Genomic DNA, 20,984 nt, shown 5'->3' with positions numbered 1-20,984 from the left:
ACTTTCAACCCCGCAGCACCCACGTTGGGGGAAACACCATCTCAACAGTGCTGGGGATTTCAAGTCACCCAGAGACATGCAGACATCTGACACGGGGCTTCACCTTCTTCCCAGCAGACATCTGACAGGGGCTTCACCTTCTTATCAACACCGCAAGCCCCCATTCTGGAAGCCAAGCCCCCGTGCTGGTTAACTCAGAGAATCACAACGCTGATGAGAAACCCGCTGCTCAGGGTCACAGCTGGGGGAGAGAGGGTGAAGGGAGAAACCCCTCGATTCAGTCACCGTCAAAGACAACTTTATTGACTCACAGGAACGAACCCCAAACCCCGACGTGGCTCCGGCTCTCCCTTACCCGCCCCCCTCCCGGCCCTGGACCACCACACTGGGCTGGCCGCCCTTCCTTCACAACAACCCAGGGAGGCAGGCGTCCCCACCCCCCAGTCTGGGGGCAGACGAGCGTGGCAGCCACTGAGCTGGGGGACCAGTCTCGGCTGCGCCGGCCCCTCGGGGGGAGAACAGCACTCCCCTAGCCCTGCAGACACAGTCTCTCCCGTGAGTCTGGCCCCGAGGCCGGGCGCTCCTGGGGCAGCACTGCCTGGCGAAGTCCCCTGCACACGGGCATCAGACAGATGGCGCCCCAGGCCCCTGCAGGGACGTGGGCTCCCACCCAGCACTCAGGCCGCTTGGGCTCAGTGGGGAGGGACTTTAATGGCATTCCTCCAATGGACTCAGCGGAAAGGGACACAAGGTGGCTCGTCCCGGGGCGGTTGGGCGGTTCGGACGCTGGAGTCCTTGCGTGGAGCCGGTCCAGGCGGCGGCGGGCTCAGGACCGGCTCCGGTCCTCGTGGTTGCCGACAATCATCTTGCTGTACAGCTTCTGCTGCTCCTCCTTGAACGTGTCCTTCACCTTCTCCCGCTTCAGGCCGCCGTCCCTGACGAGAGCATGGCAGGGCTGAGCACCTGAGCAGCAGCCCGTGCCCACCCTGCCCCCGGCCAGCTGTGCACCCCCCACACCCAGGGAGGGGGCGTCTGTGTGGACGGAGTGAGCTGGCAGCAACCGCCTCAGAAATCCCACCCGCAGACCCGGTGAGCAGAGCCCGGCCCGACTCACCACAGCAGGTCAACCAGGCCACCCTGCCTGGCGATGGCAGACTTCACCCTATTGGCAAACTGGACCGCATCCTCCTCTGCCTGCAAGAGAGGACGTGTGCCAGCCCCTGAGCTGGGCGTGGGGCACAGAGCGTGGGGGCCCTGGGAGCAGGCTGGGCACCCACCTGTCTGGTCATCGGGGGCAGGTACCACACGCTGCAGACGATGGCCCAGCTGGTCATCATCCTGAGCAGGTAGGTCACCATCCCGTACTTGCTGCTGTTCCAGAAGGCATCCCCGAACTGCGGGTCATACTGCGGGGCGACAGGGCGGGGTGTGTGTGTGTGCGTGCACACGTGCAAGAGTGTGTGTCAGTGTGTGCGCATATGTGTGTGTGTCAACAGTATGCATGTCAACAGGCTGCTTGTGTGCGTGTGTCAACAGTGCTCTGCATGGGTCTGTGAACAAGTTCTAGTGTGTGCGTGCGTGTTTGTGTGTATCAACAGTGTGTGCGTGTGTGCACAGGCTCTACGTGTGTGTGTGTGTGTGAACAGCAAACTTTCCGAACACTGCCCCCCAGCCGGGGTGAGGTCAGCAGGAGGACACGGCTCCCCGCCTTACGACCCCAACATTCTCCAGTAAGTGCACCCTGGGCACCGCTGGCCTCCAGCAGCGTCTGCCTCCTCAGCAGAGCAGGGAGGTGGCTCTTCCCTGCCGCGTCCTGTCTCCCTCACAGGCGTCCGGCATCTACTGTTTAGGTCCTCAAGCCGACCTGCGCGCAGAGGACAGGACCACGGCTCCACAGATCCAGCCCCGAGTCAACAATCACCAGAGTGCCCACACCTGCTCCCGTCACGTCACACACTCACAAGCACTTCGACACGCAGCTCCCCAGAGAGAGAGACCTCCTTACGCGACGGCCAGCCTTCAAAGCCCACCTCTGGGGCCCAGACCCAGGAGCAGATGGCGAGGAAGTTCTGCTTCTGTCCTGACCCTTCACGGGGCTCGCTGACCGTGAGAAGCCAAGAGGCCACCTGGGCGGCCGGGCACAGAGGCCTTCCCCAGGGGAGTGCCCATCGGACGCTGTCCCCTGCCCGCCCCTCTGGTGGAGGCCCCGGCAAGGGGCATGTCGTGGGCGACGCAGCCACCGCTGTGACCCACATTCTCCCAAACACGAGTGCAGCGGGGCAGGCGGGATGGCAGGTGACACAGAGGCAGCGAGCAGGGCCGCGTCCTCAAGGAGAAAGCCTGAGAAGGATCAGGGCTGAGCCGCCACAGGGTCTGGGGCTCTCCCAGACGCGACGCTAGATGGAGAGTGACTGCAGTTCAAGCGCCCAGGATCCGAGTGAAAAAGCAAAGGAGACCCCACGAGACTCGGTGGCCACCATAGCGGGCGCCCCTGGAGTCCTCAGGAAGGGACACTGGCCGAGACGCCCGAGCGCAGCCACTTACTCTTGGGGGCACTGGGTTTGAACTGCGTGCTTTTCTTTCAGGACTTTCAAGCCGGCATTCTATGACTCTCAGAGTAAAAGTTAAGAGAATTGTGCCTAATTGCAGACCCGACTACAGAAATGAAGGCACTCAGGCTTACTCATAGAAACTAAAAACTTGAGATGTAGCCCTGAAGGCGTACTGGGCTCACGTTACACCACCACCAGGAAATGTGGGAGAACGGATCTCATGTGGGATGGGAAGGAAACACTGCCACAGTTCACGCAGCAGGACAGGAGAGAAACCCTGACCTCACATGTGAGAGCCCTCTGTTGAGGCCTGAGTCTCTGCTCCACGCTGGGCAGACACCGTGGAGAGAAAAGCAAGGCCAACGCTCAGATCAGCAATACATTCCTCCAGATCAGACAATGCCTTCCTTTTGGTGGAAATGCAGGGAGAGCTTGGAAACTGCTGAAGTTATGCAAGTTTGGTTACCAATGACGGCTTTACAAAAACTAGAAGACTACTTGGGAGGCAGAAGTTCTTAATCACACGTGGGCTTTCCTCAGCCTCGGATGGGAGGAAAATGGCTGTGCCCGTGTTCCAGAGAGGAGGCAGCTGTCCAAGGGTCCACACTGAAAACACCAAGGCCAGCGTCTCACTGAGATTCCCAGGCAGCAACACCAGCAGCACCCAGGATGGGGTCGAAACACAAGTTCTGAAACTGTGGGCGTGGTGCCCAGCAATGGGCATGCGCATAGCCCCACCAGCTGACGCTGACACAGCTGCGAAGACCCAATGCTGGGGCTTCCAGGCACCATGGGTATCACCTGGCAACGCAGGCAACACGGGCTCCACTTCTGTGGTCCAGGAGGATCCCACGTGCCGCGGGGCAACTAAGCCTGGGAGCCTCCACTATTGCGCCCGTGCACCTAGAGCCTGTGCTCGCAGTAAGAGCAGGCGCTGCAGTGAAAAGCCTGCACACCGCAAGGAAGGGGAACCCCCGCTCACCACAACTAGAGAAAGCCTGTGCACACAGCAACCGAAAAAACACGCCCAACACTCTGGAGCGAGGAAGAAGGGCTTCTGTGCAGCAGCTGGTTTTTAACAGACACCCAGGGGGAGGCCCTGATTCCCAGGATGCTACACTGCAGGACGGCACGTGTGCCACGGCAACGCTCCCCATTCTCACACCACGGCAGACCCTGCGGACAGAGCCTCTCCTGTTCCTCCAGACCAGCATCCTCAACAACTCCCCGGCAGCCCTGGTTCCGGGACCCATTAGTCACCCTGCAGCCGCTCGTTCCCAGCCAGCCCTGGCCTGTCACCTCCCTGAGAAAGCGACGTGGCCTGGGAGCCTGCGCTTCCCCCAGGGCAACGCCGCCTCCCCAGCTGCCGCCAGGTGAAAACAAGGACCATCCCTACAGACGACCGAGGCCCATGAAATCCTAACCACCACTCTGACTCAAGCTCACCCTTACCCTGATCTGTCAACCTAAATACTTTAAACATAGTGACAAAGGCTGTGTATTTTTAGAGGTAGTAATGTGAGTAACTTGGCATTCTTTTAGGAATAATAACGTACATCTATTTATAAGCACAAAGGGCTAGGAGGGGAGAGAAGGGGGAAAAAGGAAACCCGGCAAAGTGCGCCCCTTCTTTCTAAGCGAGTCTGAACAGTCAGAGGTTCAAGCTCCTGCAAGGTGGGGCAGACGGGACAGGCTCCTGAGGTCCCTTTGTTTTCATGAGTGGCCACGTGAGCCAAAGCAGAGGAGTCGTTTCCTTCTCCAGTGACAAGGACACACGTCCTATGCCCACCCACCCGCACCTTCAAGCAAACGCACAGATCCCCCGGGCGTCCCCGCCCCACAGGAAGCCCCCTTCAGGTGGAGTGTCTTCCGAGCTGCTGGGTTTATGAACAGAGAGGAACACGTGGGGAGATCTGCCAAGCCCCGAATGCTCTGCGGCGTGGGCTGGAGCCGCCCATTCGCAGCGGCCGCGGTGAGGACCACTGGCCCTCGGAGGGCTCCTACCTTGATAGCAACAGGGTAAACTGTGGCTCCAATTTCGAAACTTCCCTTTTTGAACATCATCACCGATGTATTATTGATGCAGGTTCCTAAAATGCAGAAGAGGGTAAAATGCTTTTCTTTTCGGTCCTTTACCCCAGAGATCAGTAATAGCTTATGGATTAAATAGAATAGTAAAAGCCCTCTGACAGCTGTTCTGAGAGGATAAGCCTGTCATCTCCCCAGCGCAGGAACACACGCTGGAGAGAGGCAAGCAGACCACTGTTACTGCTTCCTCTTTTCTCCTTACGGGACCACCCCCCGGGGCCCCGGGGAGTCCAGAGCGGGTGCCACACGACAGCACTCGCAGTCCACACTGAGTCCCCTGAGCTTCCAGTTCCAGGACCAGCCCAAAGGGCCCCCAGCTGAGGTGGTGAAGACAGGTTCCTCCAACACAGCCCTGGACTCCCCTAACTGCCCGGCCTCCCCACACAGCAGCTTACCCTCTGGAAAGATGAGGATGGGCAACTTGCTTTTATCCTGCACATGCTCGGTCAGCCTGCAGAAGAGAGAAATGGAGGGGAGGGCCAGACAGCCTCACGTCCATCACCATCCATACATCTGTGTCAATACCCTGTCTAGATGCGATGCTGGGTGCGGTATGAAGGCAGGCTAATGAACACGACCCTTTTATAAACCCATGATCTAACAGACAAAAGGCCTAAGGACAGGGAACCCGGGTTGATTACTATTTAACAGCTGTTGAGTGAAGCGCCTGAGTCTGACTGTAGACGCTGCAGCTCTGATCTGAGACTCCCTAACAGGCTCACCCGCCAGAGCAGCCTCAAGAAACGCTTGCCCCAACTTCCTAGGGCCGTGCCGGGTGGGCCTGCAGCCCCGAGACGCGGCGCAGGGAACTCTGGGCAGCCCACTGGCCCTAGGGAGCGGGCCTCTCACCATCACTTGTGCCGCGTCTGCCTTTTATTTTCCTTGAAAACAGAGCTGCGCTTTATTCTATTGCTGGAAGTGTGCTTCCACGTGTGACAGTGAACTCACTTTGAGATTTGAAATCACATTAAAAGTTCGTAGGCTGCTATGACAATGGGTTCAAGGAATTAAATAAAAAAAAGGTTAAAAACACTACTAACTTGTTAACAGCACTAGAGTTTTCATACTCTCTATATTCCACATTTCGGATATGGAGGCAGCCGGGCTCAGTAGAGAAGGCCAGAGGCACGACTTGCCCTAAAATCAGACTGTGTGCGTGTGTGTCATCGTTTACCTTCTGGCCACCAGGTGGCGATCCTTCACTTCGGAGCGCTCGAACCAGACGTGGGGGCAGGCCTTGACCATGGCTCTCTGGATGACTCCCATGAGGCCGCCGTGCACCTGCCCCACCTGCTCGCAGAGGAAGGGGCAAGGGGAGCGAGACCATCCTCACACAAAGTCCCCGATTCCCAACCCCCCTCCCCCTACGCTTTACTGGTAACCAGAGGTTCCTTACTGTTCAGAAACCACCATTAGTTAGACTCTCTGAATTTAAATTCTCCTTCTAACCTGTGATAGCAGATATGCAACTGAAAACCCTACAAAGAACCGTGAAGCGGAGCCCCCATGTTCAAATGCCCTCCCTGCATGGATTCTCCAAGGCCTCTGCGCCCCATCCCTTCAAATCCCCTCTCGGGGGGCTTGTGGGAAGATGGATACATGTATATGTATGGCTGAGCCCCTTTGCTGTTCATCTGAAACTACCACAACACTGTTCATCAGCTATACCGCAACACAAAACAAAAAGTATAAAGTCTGGGGGAAAAAAGAAAACCCCCCTCCCCACCTCCACCCCCCTTTCCACTGCCCACCTACACTTTCCCCACACGCTCAGCCACTCGGCTCACAGCACCCAGGTCCCAAGGAGACCCTGAGGCCACGGAAACCAAGGCAACAGCCTAGGCTGGGGCCCAGGTCTGAAAGCACACTTGCCCGCTCACCCGCTGGAGACAGAGCTCCCAGCCCTGACCAGAGGACTCTCGGAGGCAGGCCTTACCATGGCGTAGTAGCCGTCGCTGGCCAGGATGATGACGTCAATGGGTGACGTGTGGTTAGCCACACAGATGCCGCCGTTTCTAGGCCGGTTCTTCCTGTTCACAAGGTTCGAGGAGCAATGGGAATTTGCGTGAGATGATGCGTCTGGACATGCGTCTGGCCGGGGCTCCAGCCCCCCAAGTTCCGGCAGCGCCACCCCCCCGTGCCACCCCGAGCCCCCGTGGACCCTCACCTGTCATGGTAGGTGATGATGGCCGTCAGAGCGCGCACGCAAATCCGGTAGCACATGAGGTGAACGTGCTTGCTCAGGAACTCCTTGAACCTGCGACAATGCGACAGAGAGCTCTGCTGTTACCTACACGCACACAGGGAGTCAGCAAAGGGTGCCAGGTCTAACCATCTAACCACTGCTGCCTGCGCCCTTCACAACTGTATATAAAAGTATTTTTATAATTATTAGTGTCTACGGTAAGCATTAGCATCTCTCTGTCTACAGACAAAGGAAGAAACGATGAGAACAGCTCACATTCACCGCGGGTGATGGACTCAGAAGTCTCAGCCCGAGAATTTCCAGCAAAGGTGAGTCCCCTAGATTCTTTGCCAATGACAGCCAGAGGCAGGCGGAGGCCAGAGAGTCAAACCTCCCCATCAGCTGGGGCAGAAGAGAGGTTTGCCAGCCCCAGAACTTCCCAGGAGGAGCCCATTTCTCGAAAAACAAAAAAAAAAAAGGAAAAAGCAAACAAAAAGGACCTACCTACCTACACTTCTCACCCTCTCAACAAACAATTCATCAACACAGTAGAATGCTCAAAACTCAACTACTTGCTTTGTAAAGCCTGCTAGCCCTGGACACTACCATTTTGTGGTTTCTCTGTTTTGTCTTTAAAACTGGAAGAATGCGAGCGCTGGAGGGCAAAAAGAACAGTCTCAGATAAGATCAGTGAGGGGGAACAGAGCTCTGCCGCCGAGTCAGTTACCATGGAGCTACTGACTCCATCTAAGAGCCTGTGGTTTGGGCCACGCCCCACGCCCCCTGTGGTACCCGCAGAGTCCGACGCCCATGCTCCGCTCACCTCCCATTTGGCAGGTACCCCACCATCGTTGTGCCCACCACCAGGAGGCTGATCCCCGTGAAAGCGAGAGCTATCCTGTAACGAGAAGACAAGTTACAACACAGCAGACAAACTCCTGCCCCAAGTGTAGACTTGAATGTGTGAAAATGCCAGATGCCATCGCTGGCCCACACGGGGCTCCCGCCGAGAGGGGAACCGGGGCCACTCACTGTCCCAAGACAGGGTGCCATGGACTTGGTTCTCAGCCGACTGACACCCCCGCCTCAGGCACTGGGCAGCGGCCAGAAGGACAGGGCAGCCGACGGCTGGCAGTGCTGCCCTCAGGCACCTGCTGTCCTGCAGCCTCACCCTTCCCCTTGGCTTTAACCCCTGGCAAAAGCACAGCTTCTCCGTGAAGCAGCAGGAAGTAGGGTCCAAGGTGCCAGCAGCCGGCAAGGCCTCCTCAGAACAGCCTGTGCACAGAGGCCCGGGATCAATACGCCTCTGTCCTGGAGAGGAGGCTGCAGCAAAGGACCAGCCAGGCCCGGGGAGGGGCCACAAAGAACACCGGGCTCCCGTCCCTGGGCTTAGTCCGTCCAGACAAGCGATCTGTCTTTCAGAAACTCAACTATTTCTTATTTCTGTCTGCTACGCAGACAACCCAGGACCCTTCTAAAGGACAAGCACCCTTCCGAGAGCCGGACTGCCTGGCCAATGGGAGGACTCCGCCCACCACCCTCCTCTGAAGTGAGAGCACGGGGTGGGGGCCGGGCCTCACCTGAGCGGCAGCAGGAGGCAGTAGCGGATGAGTACGCCCAAGCCCCACAGCACGGTGAGCCGCAGGCTGATGTACTGGAAGTTATAATTGGTCCTGCTCAGCAGGTTCCAGGACTCCAGCTCCTCTGCCGAGAACCTCTTGGTCACCTCATCGTCCATGATGGTCTCCATTCCTTTCCGGCAGAAATAGAAAATGTCCGAGAGCTCAAACTCGGGAGTGTTGTCCAGGGCCTTACTGCTCCCGCTCCGGCGGATTTCTTTGATCTCCTCCTCTAGTGACGTGGGGTCTTTTGCAATGATTCCTGCAACAGAACAGTCTCATCAGGTGGTCTGCTGGGAGAAGGGCATCAGAAATGCCCAGGGCATACTCCCTGCCTGCTGCAGGGAGCAGGGGTGGAGTGGAGGTCAGGGGGGCGCCGGGGCCCTGTCTTACCATTGGTGTAGGGCTTGTAAAGCTGGTGGTTCTTCTCCTTGGCTCCTCTCTCCATCCTCAAGGTAGCCCACTGCAGGGGGAACAGCAACACATAGGGTGAGCCCCTTCCCCTTTCAGGGGGCTCCTCCACTTCCAGTCTGTGACAGCCTCAAGCCCAGTCACCCCAGATCAGATTGCACCCGGGAGCGAGGGCTCTGGGGAAGCTCGGAGCCCTCTCCTCCGGGCAGACCTGTCCCTGATGACCTGGACTGAGAGCCTCGTCGCTGGCGGTCAAGAGCTGCGAACTGAGGAGCCAGGAGAGCTTGGGGCTCGCCCCCTCTGCCTCCTGGGTCACGAAGGAGCCCGCCGGCCGCCTGTCCACAGACCCCGCTGGTTCCTTCGTTTCTGCCAAACGACAGCTCTTCACCAACTGCTAAGCCAAGCGTCTGGGAAGGTACTGCCTACCTCCCAAGTTATTCCAAGAAGGCAACGATTTTAGCTTTTGAGTTGATAAAAGATTTAAATATTATGTATATGTGGACTGTCCATTCACCCTCTGAGTAATCTCTAACGGGAAACACCACAATTTGACAGAAAAAGCTTGAAAGTAGCTTAGTGTTAATTAAAAAAAAAAGCGTTGAAAAAAAAAACTAGGTTCGAATCCCAAGTTTGAGAGTTCTGTGTGCCTTCAGCAATTCATCCCATCACGCTGGTCTTTTTTATCCACAAAACTGGAGGAAGGTACATCAACCTCCCCTTCACGAGGACACGAGAGGCTGTGTGTGACAGACTCGGAAACTGCAAACCCCCAGTGCCCTCATTTTAATAAAATAACACGGACTGCAGGGAAGATTCTCTTCCCCTCGCCCTTCATCAGAACCCTTTTAAGTGCCACCTGAGAACCCGGGGCTGGGCGGCTCCTACTAGCAGCAGGGAGGGGCGAGCACCCCAGCTCCCACCTGCCCAGCAACGGGATGGCGACGAGCAAGGACATAGAACTGCCATTCTAAAGGTGTCCTTTCAAACTTCTGTCTCCACAGTTACGCAAGAGAGAGAAGAACCCTGTCCTTCCACGATGCTGCGGAATCCATAGAGCCCAAAGCCTTTGTGAGACCCTGCTGGCAGAGCCTGAAGCGTGAGCGGGGTGGCGGAGCGAGCAGCAGAGCGTGCGCCTCATCAGCAATCTGACCGCGTGTGGAAACCTCTCAGATGCCACGGTCCAGAGAAGACGGGCCGCTTACAGAGCCACCCACGCTAAGGTCTGAGGCGGGAAAACGCACATGACCCGTCAGGTTCTTAGCCCCTGATGGATTCTGGCGCGGGGGACGTTTTTTCTAGAAGAAAATGTAAATGTAACTGCTGCAGTGCAGGAAGATGAACTCCCATCTGGGAATGCCATCTAGGGAAGAGGCGATTAAGGGGCAAGCCTGGTACAAAGACACAGCTCGATCGCCCAGAACGTCTCCATTCTGGCCCAGACTGCCTCGGTGCTGAAGCCCGAGTCAAAGAACCTCGGTGCTGACGCCTGGCTTGGACTGTAACAGGTAGGGAGCACATGCCCTCAGGCCACCGGAGCACCAGAACAGACATCTGTGAGCACCGACTTAGGATGCAAAGTTCCAGAAGGCTGTGGTTTCTGCTTTAACTGGAAAGATGCTGGTTCGGCGAGCCTGTGGCTTCTGGCTCCATGGTAAACATCCCCCTGTCCTCCTGCTTTGTACTTCTAGCTTTGCTTTTCCAAACTTCGGGGACATTACAAAATGCGTCTGTGTGAAGGATGAAGTCAGCAGAGTGGGGCAGAGGGTGGGGCGGGGGCCGCCTGGGACCGGCACCCGGTGACCGCTGCTTCGCCAGGCGCAGGGACTTGGGAGGGGTGCTGGCATCAGCACCATCTGAGAATGGCACGCCTGGCTTCTCTGAGCCTCACTTTTAAGAAGTAGCGTGTGCAGATATCCAGAATGAAAGTGAGAACCCCAGGTCCAGAGCTCATTTCCCCAAAATCTCCTCTTCCTTCCCTTGATCCAACATGCCACTTGAGTCCCTGTTCAGGGTCACGTTACTTAATTATTCCCTTCTCAGCTTCTCCTGTACAGAGACTGTTAGGGACACAGACAGGCTGCCCTGTCAACCAAACCCAAGACAGCTCTCGGCAGGTCAGGCAGGCCAGACCCTTAGAAGGTGGGCGGGGTGACGGGTGCATCTTTGCTGGTTAGTCACTTTGCTGCGCTGCCGCTCAGAAGCCCAGCACCCGGGGAAGGCCAGACAGCCCCTGCAGCCTCGTCTCAGTGAGACCTCCCCTCTTCTCCAGCCGGCCCGCACCGCACCTTCCCCGACTGGACTGTGGATGCCCAAGAATCAGCCCCCAGAGAAGCCAGGCTCCCAGCACCCCACCCTCTCCCACTTCCCCGGCAGAGATAGCATCTTTTAACAAGTCTCTCTTCCATCCCTGCTTTGGCTAGAATCACTCAGTGAGTGATAAAGTGTCTGAATCTTTGCGACCCCGCAGACTATACAGTCCAAGGGATTCTCCAGGCCAGACTATTGGAATGGGTAGCCTTTCCTTTCTTCAGAGGATCTTCCTGACCCAGCAATCGAATCAGGGTCTCCTGCATTGCAGGCGGATTCTTTACCAACTGAGCTATGAGGGAATAACTTGGTAGCTGCCATCAAATTCACAATCCTGACTTCACACCTCACGTTTCGATCACCTGCTGGTCGCGACCACGTGTCTGCACCCCTCCGCCCTCACATCTGGTGTGAGAGGGAGAGGCAAATGCACACGCCCGGACCCCACCGTGCTCCCCCCTCACCCACCCTCCTCCTGGGATACCCAAGCTGCCCATCTGTCCACCCAGTCCTTCAGCCCACCCCGGACACTTCCTCCCCAGCTGCCTGAGTCAGGCCACCACCGTCCTCTCTTACCTACACAGGTGCGACAGGTCCCACCGTGCTCCTTCCTCCCTCCAAGCCAAATGACGCACACTGGTCTCATCCCCTGGCCTGGGCCTTCAGGGGCTTTTCAATGGCTTCTCAAAGCCTAAAATGGCTTCTCAAAGCCTAAAGAACAGCCGGTTTTATAAGCTACCTCAGCCCCTCCAGGAACCCGATGGCTCTCCTCTCCTGAACCAGGCGCTGTCTCTAAACCAGACTGCCCCTTCTCGCCTCTACCCACTGCATTCCTAGAGCGCTGCTTCCTTTGTAAATCCATTCAAATGCCAAATCTTAGATGAAACGGTACCTTCCCAACTCCTGCAATCAGAGCTCATCCCTACCTGCATATTTTAACTGGTATCACATTCTGAATCGGTTCTGTAGGCAGACATCAGTCTTTCCTACTCAACTATAGCTGCCTCAGAGGGCAGAAGCCAGAATCCACCCAGACGTGCGGGGCAGCGGAGTCTGATCAAGTGCTGTGCGGCACTTAGTAGGCAGTCAATAAGGACTGGGTTTAATTCACCAATGACCAAGGTTTCTCTTCATCAAGGTCTCCAAAACCACTTCTGAGCACCCTCCCTGCCGTAATCTCTCTCTCACCTCCTTCCGTTCGTCCTTTGAGCTACTTCCCCCCAGTCACACTGGAATCACCCTTCCCATGGGGGCAGGAAGGGGGTACCGCTGACACACATCCCCTCTTGGACCTGCACCACGTGAAGGAGGCATGCACCACGCTCCCACTCCCTGGAGGAAGCAGACTGCCGGGTCTGAGGACTTAGGTCAAGTTTCACAGTTGGTAAGAAAACCGTCAAAAGGGTCGCGCCTACCCACCACAGTGCCGCCGCCTGTCCAGCCTCTCTGACCTGCTCACCTCCATCACTGGTTTCCAACCAGTTCTGCTGTGCAGCCTGATGTCAAAGCACAGGACAGCCGCCTCCTCTGACCTGGTCAATCCCTTCACATCGGGCAAAAACCTCAAGTCATTTTCCCACCCTTATATTTCTCCTTTATATACAGACTTTCTTCACTCCTTTCCCAAATCATTCTCAACTGAGTTCAAAGTCCACTTCTAGGAATTGTACCCCAAACAATATCACCACCATTGTGCTGTGTAATAAACCTGAAGCTCAAACATTAAGAAAACTAAAGCATTTCCACTCAGTGTTAACAGGACCTGCAAGCTGTCCTCCAGGAGGAAAGACACCAACTACGCATCCCTCCAGCCCCCGGGCAGGGACACCAAGGTATGCGGAGAGGTGAGCCATCATGGGAGACCAGCTGCACCGACTCGGGTCCTCCAAAAGCACGGTGTTTACACTGTGCAGGCTACCAGACAAGAGCTTGATTCATCTTTATGAAGATTATCTAGTAAAATGTGCAAAACAACTGGCTGATAAGATTGTAAAAGAAAATGTAGACATAAAATTATATGCACAGGCTGCTAAGACTGCCATAAAATATTACCACAACCAAAAGGTAACACAAAACTATTGTTATTTGTCTGCTTATCTAGTGCTGTGGAACAGACCACCCCGTAACTCACTGGCTTAAAACACTACCACCGTTGACTCTGCTCTTGAATCTGCAAACCGCACAGGGTCTGGCATGGGCTGGTGGAGGCTGAAGGCAGGGGCTGAAACTCCACGAAGGCCCGTGGGCTCCCGAGGGTGGTGGCTGGTGCCATCAGCCTGTCAACACAGCCTCCCCAGAACTGGGAGCGAGAACTCCACACGGGGCCTGGGCTTCCTCGTGGCGTGGCGGCTGGGCTCCAGGGCAAGTCTCCAGAGTCAGATGGGAGCTGTGCTGTTGCTCCACCCTAACCTCACAGGTCACACAGAGCCAAGGCCACCATGTTCTGTAGGTTAGAAACATTCACCACGGCAGGGTCCCACTCTGGAGGAAGTCAATCAGATTCCACCTCACGATGGTAGATGTTAAGAGTCACTGGGGGAGCTTTTTTAAAATGCCCACCAAAACCAGTTAGACCAGAATTTCCAGGGGGTAGTCGAGTGCTCCCAAACAAGTTATTTTTTAAATGTTCCCCAGGTGATTCAGATGCGTAGTTAGGAAGAGACCCACAAAATGAAGATGATCTCTAAGCCTCCTTCCAACTGCAAAATCACACAGAGCACCCCAGCTTATGAAGGGATGAAGATGATAAAAAAGGCAACTAAAGGTGCTGTCTTTATTAAAAGCACCCACAAGTTCAGGTGTATTTTAGATGTATACATGGATACACAGATGGATTTCCAAGATCTAAAATCAGTTTGGCCAAATCCAACTTGTATTTCACACTCCTGCTGATAAAAATGGCATTCAGTTCTTAATGTCCACCAAGATCAAATCAGAGCAACAACCCTGCTCAGATGGTGAGAAAGGACCACTCTTGCAGAACCGCCTGCTGCCCCTGCTGGTGCACATCAGCCCTTCCTCAGCCACCCCTTACTTGGGCTCACAGCCAAGTGGTCGTCATCATCCAGGAAGCTCGACAGGACAGGAGCCCTGGGATACCCAGAACCCTCCGAGTGCCTGACACACACCTCCAGGAAATACAAGGTACAAACTGAGATCCTGACATCTGAAATATTGAGGTCACCAATGAGCGTGCACACACACACACACAAACACGCATACACGACTTCCATTTCCAGTAATTTTCAAGATGTGGTCAGCAGTCTCTGACAGCTCAGGAATACCTGTCCCATGGAACTTTAAAATACTGATTTGAGGAGACGTTTTCAAAATGGAATAGGGAATGTACACAGATTCTAGGTCTTCTTCACCCAAAGTGACCCAAATTTTAAGAGTTTAGCTACTACAAAAGGACTCTGATCTGATTATTCCTATTTTTCTGTTTTAAAAATAAGGATTCCCGTAGGTCTATGCTTGCTTAAATAAACCTGAATAAAAGCTTGCCATGACCGTGAAGCTATCAGCTGCCTGACTCGCTCCATACCAATGCACGGTTTCCAGGAGCAAGTGGGTGTGGGCAGTTACTTGGTTCACAGGAACCCTGGGTTCTACTGAAGACTTTCTTGGACTAAAGTTCAAGAAGATTACATTTCATAATTAAGTAAAACAAATACTAATGACTGACTAGATTGCCACTTCTCAAACTTTACTGTGCACCTGGGCTTCTTGGAGTACAGATGCTAATTAGTAGGCCTGCATTTCCAATGTCTTAGGTGACACTTGACTGCTGGTCTCAGAGCATTCTCTGAGTAGCAGACACCCCCAGAGACCATATGGAGCGCTCAGAAATCTTCGTACCAAACGCGAGTGCTCAAGTAAGTACAAGCACACCATAGCTCACTACGGACAAGAGCCTAAAGGTGGAGAACAGCCCATCAGTGGAGGAGTGGATGAGCACATTAGTACAAACACACGGTGGAATATTACTCGGCCACGAAGACCAAAGTATTGACACGTGTTACAAAGTTACGCTGCACAAGAGCACTCACAGGAGAGCACGTTTTATAGCATTTCGTTAACAGGAAATACCCAGAACAGGTAAATCCAGAGACAGACCACAGATTCACGGTTGCCAGATGCCGGGGGTTGCGGGGAGGAGACAGAAACGCAGCTGCTTAATGAACATGGGTTTCCTTCTGGACTAATGAAGAGGCCGTGGAACTTCACAGAGTGGCAGTCATACAACCCTGTGACTACGGGAAACGCCGATGAACTGTTCCCTTTAAAATGGTTAATTTTCTGTAGTGTCAATTTCACCTCAATTTTTTAAATGTGAAAAAGTTATATTCTTACACAAACATTAAATATCGAAACACAAGATTCAATAATATATGTAGAAATATTTTTTGCTGTAATGGAGCATTTCATCTGGCTCACTTCATCTTTCTGAATCACTATTTCTTCACTGATAAAATCTATCGTTGATAAGACACCCTGGTCCACTGCAGAACTACAGAGAACCAAAGGACAGCAAGTGAAAGTATTCTGAACTATAAGATACTACCTGAACAAATACACCTGCAGTCTTTTCACTATTACGAGTGCATTTCCCCAATCACACATGGTCTCAGCCGTGGAAAAGAATAGCTGAAGATCTGGGGACTACTGAAAACAGATACTGCTCATCAATTACCAAACCTCTGAAGAGATGTTGAAAAGCTCACAGCACAGACCAACTTCCAGGAAATACCACTTCTTGCCCATTTCCTTAACCCCATGACCAGTTCTGTTCAGCGGTCTAACTACTTAGGTTCTGACATATGTTGGGAAATATTCTTCTTCTCCTCTGTCTTAAAGAAACTAGCACAATTCTTCAAATGCCCTTTTCTGTGACTTCTTCTTGCCTCACGTCTAAAAACCTATTTAAGATAAATGTTTGAAACAGAAAAGAGACCCTCCCATACTTATCAGTGAGGGAAAACGCTAGCAGCAGCTCTGACTTTCAGCATCTGTTACATAATCACAGGCGGCGTCCTGCAGTGACTGCTTCTAAGTCCCTCCTTTTGAAACATACAGGCCAGGTGTGGTCCCTCTGCTCAGACGGACCAAACATGCCAGTACCTGAGCTCAAAGGAAAAGACTGCTGCGGCTTCACAAGCTCATGTTAGTTATCCTTTCTGCTCAAAATGCCACTTCCTTCGCACTCTACCAACACTCTCCACGTCCCTCTGAGAGCTCACAATCAACCAGACAGAAACAACTCTTTTTTTTTTTTTGGCTAACGGCACTTCTCTCCTTGGGGAAGCAACCATTTGTAGATAGCATACTCACCGCAAAGATCTTTAACAGAGTTTTCATGTAGAGCTTTCGGATACCAAAGGAGACTCCGAAAACGGCGGGGACGATGATGAAAACCAGGAGGAGGGTGAAGAGGACCGTCAGGGAGATGCCCAGGAGGCTGACAATCAGGCTGTCGAAAGGCAGCAGCAGGAACATGGTGGGGATGCAGGCCAGGCCAGCGCCCTCCTCCCCGCGAACAAAGCTGGCCTCAGATGGTCCTCTCCGTCAGCACCGGGCTGGGGAGGGCCAACTCCATTCCCAAGTTCGCATCCCTCGACGGCTGGAACGGAGACTGGGCAGAGGGTGAGAGCTGAAGGGGGCCCCGAGGGCCTCCCTGGAGGAGACAGGCTGCAGGCAGACGGGGCGGGCTCAGTCTTCAGGCCAGGTGGGGCAGCCCAGCCAGTGGGTGGCCCGGGCGCACTCTGGGCTCTGTTCCGCCGGCACTGCTTCCAGAAGTTTCCCTGTATCTCCTGCCCAAGAGCATTTAGCAGATAAATCTGTCCTGAAGGTCTGTCATTGCCAGAAGTACCAAGAAGAGTTCAACATGCTGCCAGAAAAAGCCTGATAACTCCAGAGGTGGGTGTGGGGAGGTGCGACTCGCTGGCACTTCCCACAGAAGTCTTGTGAACGTGAATAAGTGGAAATTAAATAACTGTTTTCCTTAAAACTCCTTCATAAGCTGAAAACTGTGTTCACATCTGGCTCCATCCTTCCTCTGGGGGCTCCTGGCACACCGCTCCTGGGACCGTCCGCCCTGGAGAGCTACAGGCCTTGCCAGGGGCACAGAGGCACTGGCAGGGAATGGCTCATACTGCCCGCGGGGAGTGTGATCCCAGGCACGCCTGGCATTGGGCTCCTCTGGATGCTCCTCCCTCAGGCCCTCTTCTCGGCGGTGACCTGGGGTCTTGGCAGGAAGTTGCTTACATGCTGCTGAAGCTGGAGGAGGAGACAGAAACACCGTCAGGCATGCGACACAAACGGCACCGAGGGGAGGGCGCCCTGCGCTTGGGGGTGGGGGCCGAGGGCCAGGGCCAGCTCCTCTCATCCCCAAGGTCGAGGGGACCAGGCAGCGCACACAGGCAACACATGCGGGCGTGGACGAAAACCGCAGGCGTTTCATCCAGGTTTCAACCCCGATGGTTTAAGTACCGCTGGGGCCACTCACACTTTTCTAATAGGAAACACACGCGTGTCTGGGCTCAGCAGATGCAAACCATTACATGTAGTGGTTTGTCCACCACTACATGGACAAACAGGATCCCACCACGCAGCACAGGGAACCATATGCAGTGTCCTGATAAAACGATAATGGAAAAGAATATGAAAAAGATGTATGTATATGCTTAAACTGAGTCACTCTGCTGCACAGCACAAACTAACCCAACACCATAGATCAAGTATACTTCAATTAAAAAAAAAAATCATTAGAGACCTCAAATTTAAAAAATGAATTAAGGAAAATATATGGACACAAGACACCTTTCAAGAGATAAAGAGGGCACACTCCAAGGAGAAGATGGGCCTCCTCACTGACCCCACTGCCTGGAGCTCTGGGCCGCAGAAGCAGCCCCAACATTAGGACACTCCGGATGCTTCCTGAGACGTTCCCGCACACCCTGGGACACCGTTAGGAATCGCTCCTGCCCCAGCCACCCAGGCAGCAGGAGGGCCCGTGCTGAACACTGCTTTCTGTCTTATTTCCTGGCTCGACACGTCCTGGGACAGTGCTGCCTCCATACCAACGGAGCTCCCTTCCTGTAGACAGGTGCACAGTTCTCAGCTGTAAGAATGCTCCGTGAATCGGTTAACAGCTCTCTCCTGAGGGTGGACACCAATGTTTCTACCCTTCTGTTGTTATAAACAATACAATGAACCTGTCTATGTGATTCAGCATACAAAATGCACGTGCAAATATATTTTCAGGATAACCTCCTAGAGATGGAATTGCAGGGGAAAAGGAAATCTAGGTATAACGGAAAAAAATAACTCTTGTTTTTATTTCCCCTGATTTACTGACAAAAAGTTGGCTTAAAGCTCAACATTCAGAAAACAAAGATCATGGCATCTGGTCCCATCACTTCATGGGAAATAGATGGGGCAACAGTGGAAACAGTGTCAGACTTTATTTTTTCTGGGGCTCCAAAATCACTGCAGATGGTGATTGCAGCCATGAAATTAAAAGACGCTTACTCCTTGGAAGGAAAGTTATGACCAACCTAGATAGCATATTAAAAAGCAGAGATGTTACTTTGCCAACAAAGGTCTGTCTAGTCAAGGCTATGGTTTTTCCATAGCCTTGGTCACGTATGGATGTGAGAGTTGGACTGTGAAGAAAGCTGAGCGCCGAAGAATTGATGCTTTTGAACTGTGGTGTTGGAGAAGACTCTTGAGAGTCCCGTGGACTGCAAGAAGATCCAACCAGTCCATCCTAAAGGAGACCAGTCCTGGGTGTTCATTGGAAGGACTGATGCTGAAGCTGAAACTCCAGTACTTTGGCCACCTCATGCAGAGCTGACTCACTGGAAAAGACCCTGATGCTGGGAGAGATTGGGGACAGGAGAAGAAGGGAACGACATAGGATGAGATCGCTGGATGGCATCACCAACTCGATGGACATGAGTTTGGGTAAACTCTGGGAGTTGGTGATGCTGACAGGGAGGCCTGGTGTGCTGCGATTCATGGGGTCGCAAAGAGTTGGACATGACTGAGTGACTGAACTGAACTGACAAAACCGACACATTAACACTGAGCAACTCTGCGGAGCCAAAGCAGGATTTGATATGGCAGCCCACTCCAGTACTCTCGCCTGGAAAATCCCATGGATGGAGGAGTCTGGTAGGCTGCAGTCCATGGGGTCGCTAAGAGTCGGACACGACTGACCGACTTTGCTTTCACTTTTCACTTTCATGCATTGGAGAAGGAAATGGCAACCCACTCCAGTGTTCTTGCCAGGAGAATCCCAGGGACGGGGGAGCCTGGTGGGCTGCCGTCTATGGGGTCACACAGAGTTGGACACGACTGAAGTGACTTAGCAGCAGCAGCAGAGTGTTAGTCAGAGAGTCACCTTTTCTGTGTATGTGGTGAGACCATGTAAGATCTACCCTCTCAACAACTTTTAACTGTAATCACTATCCCAGAACTTTCTCATTTCATAAAACTGTAAGTATTTACGCTTTGCCCAACATTTCCCCATTTGTCTTACCCCTTGGCCCCTGGTAACCACCATTCTTCTGTTTCTGCAAGTGCATATGTTCTGAACGCCACATTTATGTGAGAATATACCGTATCTGTCTTCCACTTCTGACTTGGGAAATACAGGGTTTTTTTTGCTGCACTGTGTGGCCTGTGGGATCTGAGTTCCCCGAAAGGGCATCGACCCCTGTGGCCCCTGTGGTAGAAGTGCTGAGTTCTAACCCCTGGACCACCAGGGAATTCCCAGAAGCACAGTTTAGTTTTACAAGATACCGTCAAATTTTCTTGGTAGATAACTCCTCCAGCCTTTCTGGCCACTTTTTTTTTTTTTTAAGATTTATTATTCTGTTTCTGGTTTTGGCCAAGCTGGTGTTGGTTGACGTGCTCCGGCTCCCTCTGGCTGCAGTGAGCAGCGGCGGCTTCCCTTGCTGTGAGCACGGCTCCAGGCGCACGGGCTTCACTAGCGCCTGGCTCGAGGGCTCTGTGCCCAGGCTCAGGAGCTGTGGCGCACGGGCTTAGTTGCTCTGCAGCAGGTGCGACCTTCCCGGTCCGGGGATCAAACCTGTGTCCCCTGTATGGGCAGGCGGATTCTTAACCACTAGACCACCAGGGACGCTCCGTCCATTCTTTTATTAGAAAGGCTGTTTACATTAGGGTTCACTCTTGGGGTTGTACATGCTAAGGGTTTTGGCAAACGTACAGTGTACAGTGCTATGTACCCATCATTAGAGTAGCGTACAGAGTATCTTCTGCTCTAAAAATCCTCTGGGCTCTGATTTTTCATCCCTCCCTGCCCTCAACCCCTGGAAATCACCGATCTTTTCAGTCTCCAGTTAGATTTTTTCCCAGAATGTCACCTAATTGGAACCTTACAGGATGTAGCCTTCTTGGCTTTTCACTTAATACAGTCCCTTGTTCCAAATGGGGGAGCATCCTCTCACTTTTCTCTGGCAAACATTTCTGTCCTCACACCAATCTCCTTCTGGCTTGGTTCCAGTACATTTAAAAGTTCAAGCAAGGGGACAAGTGCACAGGGGCCTGACTTCACTGTGAGTCCTGCCCACTGCAGTACAGAGCTCAAAGGCCTTTCTCATGTTACTTCACAACCTGTCAATATGTACTCTCCATTTTACCAGTTAGGGAACTCAGCGGGGGAGACCCGGACCCCATTCCCTGACCCCTAACCGCTCCCGCCACGTCCCACAGCCCTGGCAGGGAAACTAAGACAGTGAAAAGATCGGTGATTTCCAGCTGTTTCAGGGGCAGTGGTCCTCCACTTCCGCTTCCACA

The 20,984-nt window shown here is 53.6% G+C and overlaps 1 protein-coding gene across 1 annotated transcript in view; it reads right to left on the bottom strand.

Annotated features, from left to right (window-relative positions):
* Nucleotides 1-276: 276 nt before the first annotated feature.
* Nucleotides 277-20,984, bottom strand: part of GPAT4 (glycerol-3-phosphate acyltransferase 4) — a 30,984-nt gene continuing 10,276 nt past the window's right edge. The window contains exons 2-13 of the mRNA XM_019953472.2: nt 16,494-17,438; nt 8,838-8,907; nt 8,406-8,706; nt 7,649-7,723; nt 6,808-6,897; nt 6,577-6,670; nt 5,815-5,930; nt 5,036-5,091; nt 4,557-4,642; nt 1,278-1,406; nt 1,115-1,194; nt 277-935 (exon numbers count right to left, since the gene is read on the bottom strand). Coding sequence (XP_019809031.1) covers nt 827-935; nt 1,115-1,194; nt 1,278-1,406; nt 4,557-4,642; nt 5,036-5,091; nt 5,815-5,930; nt 6,577-6,670; nt 6,808-6,897; nt 7,649-7,723; nt 8,406-8,706; nt 8,838-8,907; nt 16,494-16,658 — 1,371 coding nt within the window. The 5' untranslated portion in view covers nt 16,659-17,438 and the 3' untranslated portion in view covers nt 277-826. The remainder of the gene's footprint in view (nt 936-1,114; nt 1,195-1,277; nt 1,407-4,556; nt 4,643-5,035; nt 5,092-5,814; nt 5,931-6,576; nt 6,671-6,807; nt 6,898-7,648; nt 7,724-8,405; nt 8,707-8,837; nt 8,908-16,493; nt 17,439-20,984) is intronic.

The sequence above is a fragment of the Bos indicus genome, chromosome 27 (assembly GCF_029378745.1).
Source record: "Bos indicus isolate NIAB-ARS_2022 breed Sahiwal x Tharparkar chromosome 27, NIAB-ARS_B.indTharparkar_mat_pri_1.0, whole genome shotgun sequence".
In the NCBI taxonomy this organism is placed as follows: domain Eukaryota; kingdom Metazoa; phylum Chordata; class Mammalia; order Artiodactyla; family Bovidae; genus Bos; species Bos indicus.
Note: the sequence above shows the minus strand (reverse complement) of the source record. Positions and strands in the feature narration are given on the sequence as shown.